At 35.1% G+C, this 7,326-nt stretch overlaps 1 protein-coding gene across 1 annotated transcript in view; it reads right to left on the reverse strand.

The window, feature by feature from the left end:
- The window catches only part of LOC117100582 (pachytene checkpoint protein 2 homolog), a 16,998-nt gene extending 10,793 nt beyond the window's left edge, over nucleotides 1-6,205 (reverse strand). Inside the window, exons 1-8 of the mRNA XM_033240357.1 lie at nucleotides 6,069-6,205; nucleotides 5,426-5,527; nucleotides 4,791-4,953; nucleotides 4,063-4,186; nucleotides 3,350-3,496; nucleotides 2,073-2,145; nucleotides 1,541-1,604; nucleotides 758-844 (exon numbers count right to left, since the gene is read on the reverse strand). Of these exons, the coding sequence (XP_033096248.1) occupies nucleotides 758-844; nucleotides 1,541-1,604; nucleotides 2,073-2,145; nucleotides 3,350-3,496; nucleotides 4,063-4,186; nucleotides 4,791-4,953; nucleotides 5,426-5,511 (744 nt within the window). The 5' untranslated portion in view covers nucleotides 5,512-5,527; nucleotides 6,069-6,205. The remainder of the gene's footprint in view (nucleotides 1-757; nucleotides 845-1,540; nucleotides 1,605-2,072; nucleotides 2,146-3,349; nucleotides 3,497-4,062; nucleotides 4,187-4,790; nucleotides 4,954-5,425; nucleotides 5,528-6,068) is intronic.
- Nucleotides 6,206-7,326: the final 1,121 nt, after the last annotated feature.

Genomic DNA, 7,326 nt, shown 5'->3' on the forward strand with positions numbered 1-7,326 from the left:
CCTGACGCTCTGGGTTCACAGGTCAGAGTGCCCTTCTCCTTCTCTCTCTCCTTGGCGTTTGGACCTGACTGTGCAAGAGTGTGGGAGGTTAGCCACTCCCCCCGCACTGCAATCTGTTTTAACATTCCCAACATATGCCGGTACCAATTTATACACCTAGGTGGAAGGTGACAAAAGTAGATAAATGTCTTGCCTAAGGAGACAAGTGATTTGCACAAGGATTTCAAACCCCCAAGACACAACCGTTGCGCCAATCTGTTCTACTCATGTGCAGCCTAATAAGTTATATTGAATTTTAAAGCAAGTTATTTTATTTGTCAAATTAACTTAACTCAGCGGGGACAGGGTTTGGCTTTTAGTGCAAAAAACAATCTAATTAAAGAAACAGTTGTGTACTATTCATTAATCACTTATTCGATGGCAAATTTTAAAAAGTTGAAACAAAAGCAGACAGATGATTTAAAAAAAGTGAGGGGGGGGGGAAATAAATTGTACTTCAATAACGGAATTGATAAATTTTTTAATATCCAAGGATAGGGAGCAAGCACAGGGCATGCGTCCCAATTCCATCTAATTTGATGGCAAATTTTATAAAGTATGTTTAAACAATAAGAGGGAGATGATTTCAAAATTTGGGGGGGGGGGAGTTGATTGTACTTCAATAATGAAATTGATACATTTCTAATTATCCAAGGATAGGAAGCAAACACAGGGCATGCATCCCAGTTCCATCTGGATCCATCACTGGCCAACTCACCTCATCAATCAGTACACACACCAAGGAATTTGGATCATCAATCAACTCTTGAATTTTTTGAAACATCTTCATAACAAGTTTACCACTCTGAAAAAAATAATAATATAACTGCAATTTATAATCTAGATTTCAGATAGTAAGTGAATTCTTGATTTTGAATGTCGTAAAACAAAACCATAAATCTCCATGGTGGTAAGACATCACTTTAGTCTATACTGAGTAAAAAACAAGCAAAATGCATATGTGCCACTATCGGCTGATTTCCCGTAAATTTATAATCAGGGAGTACTGGGGAGGGACTGGCATGAGACCAGAACTAACTTCGGCTTTGAATATAGGAAGATTGAAATGTGTTAAACAATGGGTTTACAATGCACATGATATTCATGGAAGTTCCAGGCCTAGGGTTTAGGCCCTAGGCTTGACTAGATAGGATTATTGTATATTAATTTTAGTATATTATCAACAGGAACAGAAGAACAAAGAAACTTGGAGCAGCTGAAATATTATTGAAAATCTACAACATTTTGTTATTATTACATTACATTTTTGTAATTACAAAAAGGAAAATGGTATATATAATTACACCCAGACAAGTATTGGAGTATTAATATGCTATAACTTCTATTTCCACCTGCCTGCTGAAACACATGGAGACCAGCGATTAGATTTGAACCAGAAACCAAAAAGCAGAATGGGCCTTCACAGATCAGTGCATTAACAGTGGCTCCCACCAGTAAACATTATAAGTAATATAGCATTATATTCAGTAAAATACTGTACCTCTGAAAACCATTTGGAGAATAAACTATGACTGTTGATTTCAATTAGTTGACCATAAGTGTACCTGGAAATTATACAAAGATAAAACAATCGTACATTACACTATAATTTAATTACAAATACTAAATATATTGTGATTTGATTGGTGGATTCAAGATCATGTTATGTTAACAATTTACACCACTTAATGGAATATTATTTGGCTTTCATCAACTCCATTTCTTTTCATTTTGTTCACCTGCATGCCTACAGGCACTTTTTTCCAGACATCCAAATCCTGGCTATGAAATGACACCACTGCGCTAAGAACTCTTCCAGGCACAAAAGCCACAGGTATACCTAACTTTATTTTTCATAAAATATCAAATGAGAGAGATTTATATTGGTGTATTATAATACAAATAATGTCCATATTTCTACTCATAGATATATTCTTCCATTGCAATAATAAAAAAACATTTGTATAATGCAGAATGCACCAGTATCAATTTGTCTTTATCTAGTCAACATACCATTAATATGTATGACTTACCTATCTGAGAGTCTAATACATAGTTTCTGTGCAAGTGCTTTACATAGTGATGTCTTCCCCGTTCCAGGAGGACCTGTTCAAAACAAGCAAAATAAAACATTTTCATAACAATGAGCAGGGCCTGATTTAGGGGGGATTGAGTCGGCCCCAGCTCCCACTCCCCTTTTTTAGGAAAGTAAAAAAGATCAAAAAAAAAAAGAAAGAAAAATATATTATTGTTCAGCCAAAACGCTTTAGAGGTTATTTCCGGGCGTCCGGAAAACGAAAATTTCCCGGGGCATGCCTTAAAACCAATCTAGGGTTGCTTTTTCTCTCGATCGGTCCCTTTTCTAGGACATCGGCCACCCCACTTTCGGACATCTCTGGATTCACCCCTGATGAGTGTAGTAAATATAAGTAAAGTAGTAATAGTGTTTGCATTTTTGAGAACTGTGTACAAAAAGAGGTTGCTGCTCAGAAATGCAACCTTGAGGTGTTGGGGTTCGACGTCCTTACTTTAGCGTGTCACATTATGTTTGTCTCATTTCTTCTAAGAGTGAAAATATGTAGCAACAGGTAATTTAGCATTACAAAAATATAATAGTCTGTTGTACATAGCCTATCTAGTACTACTGTAATTAAAGGAATACGCAGGGATTTGAAAAAGTTGTATTTAGTTACAACAATAACTTGTTTATGTATGCTGAACCTTGGTTCTCCATGTGAAATGCCAAATAGAGCACCTAATCTCAGGACAATAATACTCCTCAATTAAATGTTGCTATGTCTTGTATTGGTGGGTGGGGACCTTCTCGGGTGATTGGGGGACTCACCGTGATCCACCAGCAGACAGTCTGCTGTTTTCTGTCTCTCTGTCTCCTTTTAGTGTTAGTTTCTGGTTGTTTTTCAGATTAAGGGCAGCGCTGTCGCCTTTTCTTTTCAGCCGGTGGGTCATGGTTGTCTCTTTTTGATTATGAGACCCCCACCCACCCATATGATTCTCTCAAGGAATGTGTTTTTTATTATCTACTATTCATACTTTTTATATTACTGAATTACACTGTTTTTGACTATCGGATCAATCAAAACTAATTTCATTTTTACCATGTTGCTAAAATGACAATAAAGGAGTATCGTATCATATCTTTTGTGTCTATCTAACTCATGAAGGCAGCAGACACTATACTGAAGAACAGAAAGGTCATTATTAACATGACCCTGTGTTTCTGAGTGCTAATAGGTTTTTCCAACTTTATCAAATAGTTTAAAGCCAGCATTGAAACTGCGAACCCCCTTACCATGCAGAAGAACCACTCGATTCCAAGAGATGATGTTACTATCAACTTTTCTATCGGAGAATAGTAGAGTTGTGTGAGCATATTGCAGTAGTTGGGTCTTTATACTGTCATCAAAGATTAGATTTTCCCACATTCCATCAAAATCAACTATAAATAAAAACAATTATTCTGCTATATTTATTAAAATGGAAAAGTATATAGACAATTCTTAAGTATTGGATTATATCATAGTACAGGTACATGTATCTCTTTATTAATGTTACTCATTTGTAAATGTTTGAAGATGCATTAATTTTGTTTCCTTCTATGTGTAACATTGTTGTATTACACCTCTAAACGAATACCATACAGCAGGGGTGGGCCTGAAAATGGGTCGGGGAAAAAGTTTTTTTTTTTAAATTATTACTGAGGGGCACATCTAAGCTTTAAGTTTCCAGAAAGACCGTCATGCACAGTTTTAATTTTACTTTTTGCAAATGACAGGTGTCAGGCTATAAAAACAAGCGGTTCTATAGTCTAGATTATAGTCTGGCTACGGTTTGCCCATCAGTGCCACACTGTATACTTATAAAGGTTATATTTTATTCATACAAAATAATGAATAATAATGATATTGATAATAATAATACTAACATTTGATAATAATTATAATGAAAATTATATACATAATTACAAAAAAAAAAAAAACAACATTTCAGTGTTTCATTATGTACCGGAAGGTAACAACCAGTGATTAGCTGCTGAAAGCTCCTCATCGTCAAGTTCTTCTTGGCCTGGTCCATCCATTCCCAGTTTGTACACATGTATAGATAGCTTGGAATGACACATGTCAATTACCTTACATATATGGCAAAAAAACAAAAAAAAAAGTATAAAAGATTATGGCACATACAGAAAATTATGGAATCAACATACATTTTAATTTTAATTTTAAAAATTCTGTACTTGGCCCTTATTTTATCTTTAAATTTGTTCTTAAATAATTATTCGCATTGTACTATACTTTGTGCTCTCTTTCATTGTTGTTGTTTTATTTATGGACGAAAATAAATGTCTTTTGAATTGAATTGAATATACAGTACTGTAGTTCCTTGGGTATAAGCCCCATCCCCTACTTTACATCGATTTTTACTTACCAGCCTTTCCTCGGGCAAAAGCCCTGGGTAATTTGAATGAATAGCTTAGGCTGACTTTTATAATACTCTAAAAAAATAATAAAATATTAGTTTTTTAATTAGGCATACAGTGATGAACATACTGCCTTTTGATTGAAAAGGGGATTCCCCTGGTACCCCACCCCCAAAAAATTGGCTCTATCTTGTGTTCGCGAAGGGTGAGTTTATACCATAGGAATTACAGTAGTCAATCTTTGGCAGCTGTAAACATTTCAAAACAGGTAAAGACAAAAGTACCAAAATAGTATTAAAATAATTATGTGTACCTGTTTCCCTGTTTCTAATTCTGTGTCACATACTGTAATGGATTTTACGTGCTCAACCAAGAATTCATCGTCAAATTCTGTTATTTTAAGATTACCAAAGATGACGCGATGATGCCGTAATAAACGTTCCGTGTGTTCTTGTATTAGGGTCGGTTTTGCTGTACTGTATACAAATCAAACATTTAAATAAATAATACAAAAAACAATAAACAATGGTGTACAGTAGCCTTCCTAGGATTTATAAATGTAATTTCAAATTATTTGTTAAAGAATAATAATAATGATAAAGGTGAATAATATTTGAGTTAGGCAAAGTCTAACTGTAATGATATAATATTCTAATTATATCATTACAGGTATGATATAATATTCTAATCAAATTCAGTGCTTTAAGTAATCCATCATATTACATTAAAATACAATAGAAATGTGTCTTGAAATCTGGTTTTACAGTAGAAAATAAAACATATGGACAATGCGGTGTTAAAATACAAAATAACAATAGTGAAAAGATTTAAGATACACTTAAATTAAAACCAGGTTATGACAATAAAGATTTTAAAATATTGTTGAAATCGTCGGTAGCGGTCTCGTCACTGTCGTACAGTATTATATGGACAAATCAAGTGGCTTACCTGAGAGGGTTTTGACAGACCTCTATGTGTATATTCTGAACTGGAGTTTCTGGAAGACTCTCTTCTAAATCACTTATTCCGTTCATTATAACCAAGTAAACTCTACACGAAAATTAATGGAGACAAAAAACAAATTGAAGCATCTGAATAACAAAGGAAAGGGTGACTATGTGACCTTAACTTAACACATTTTTAGTAACTAAGAAATGAATCAGTTAACTACTAACTAGCTAGGCCTGGGCTAGCCTATACTAAGTTAAGACGAAAATTACTATCAAATTGAATAAAAATAGAAAAATTATAATTTCTTATGATTTCTTTTTTCCTTGATTCGAAATTAACTAGGCCTAGGCCTGCCATATGTGAATTTCATCAATGTTGGCCTAGGCCTGCCTATGTGAATTCCATCAATGTTGGCCTAAGCCTATGTTCTAGGTGTTACCCTACTAGGGCCCAGTAACTAGCCAGGCTAGGCAGGCAGCCTTAGGGCCTAGCCTAGGTACACCGGCCTACTACGTACTAGACTACCATATAACTAGGCCTAGACCTAGGCTAGGCCTAGGGCCTATGCCTGGTTTGGTGGACTGGGCCTGGCTTGACCTTAGGCTCTTGAAACAACAAATGTTTTTATTTTAATATTTACAAAATATATTTTCAAAAGTCCCGCTCCGATCCTCGACGACCTCTCTGCAGCGACCTCTCGTTTATTTAGCAAGCATGATGGGAAGGATGAGGCTAACCCAGCGATTTTTTTTTCCGTACGAAACATTTGCATGAAACTTCACTCGGGCCATCTCGGATTGACTCGAGTTCGATACGAGGAACAAGAGCAGACACTTCGCAATGTCGTGACGCTCGAGTTTTACTTTTATTGCTCTTTCTATGTTTACTACAGTAGGCCTATGAAATCTTACGGATTTATGGGATGTAATGTGACCTTCTTGTATGTTATTAAATGTTAGTATAATATTTACAACAACAACAGCTAGTACCCCCCTTTATAAAGTGTAGATAGGACGTACACCAAAGGCTGACAGAAAGAAGATAAACTACTGCAGGCCTAAAGCAGGCTGAGTTAAGTCCTACCATAGGCCCTCCCTAAACTAGGCCTAGCTGGTCCTTAGGCTAGGGTCCTGACTGACACCAACACAGTCACGCTTCACATGACGTTGATTGAAATTTTGAAAAAAAGGGGAAAAAATTGAAGCATGAAATAAAAAATAGAGTGCATAAGAGAAATATTATTAAATAATACCGTAATAAATAAAATATACCATTCCGGCGTTATTGAACTTGGCCAAACTATTCCTGTAATGTAATTAATGTTAAATAACAATAATAATAATAATAATTATAATAATAATAATAATAATAATAATAATAATAATAATAATAATAATAATAATAATTTCAGCATTCCTTGGCCTAAGTCTTGTAATCAATAACCTATTTACTAGGCCTATAATTAATGGGTGCAGGTCAACTCGGCCACAAGTCAACTCGGCCACAGTCAACTCGGCCACAAGTCAACTCGGCCACAAATCAACTCGGCCACAAAAACTTCGGCTGCAGTCAACTCGGCCACAAGTCAACTCGGCCACAAGTCAACTCGGCCACAAGTTAACTCGGCCACAAATCAACTCGGCCACAGGTTATTTATAATTAAAATGAAATGTAAATACGGTATTACAGTTTCTGCATCCTTTTTCTTCATGATTAAAATGAAGTACACAGTATATTTTAGTAAAATTCTGATCATCGTCACATCGTCGTGAGATCGTTGTATACATTTCTTCACATTGTACTCTTATTCAACAGAGAAAACCCGCCACTTACAGAATGGAATAAAATCTGACAATTGTAACATTAACAATTTAATAATATTAATAATAGTGATAATA

The sequence above is a fragment of the Anneissia japonica genome, unplaced genomic scaffold, assembly GCF_011630105.1.
Source record: "Anneissia japonica isolate Jap-2015-1 unplaced genomic scaffold, ASM1163010v1 scaffold1770_len632688_cov154, whole genome shotgun sequence".
Taxonomy (NCBI): domain Eukaryota; kingdom Metazoa; phylum Echinodermata; class Crinoidea; order Comatulida; family Comatulidae; genus Anneissia; species Anneissia japonica.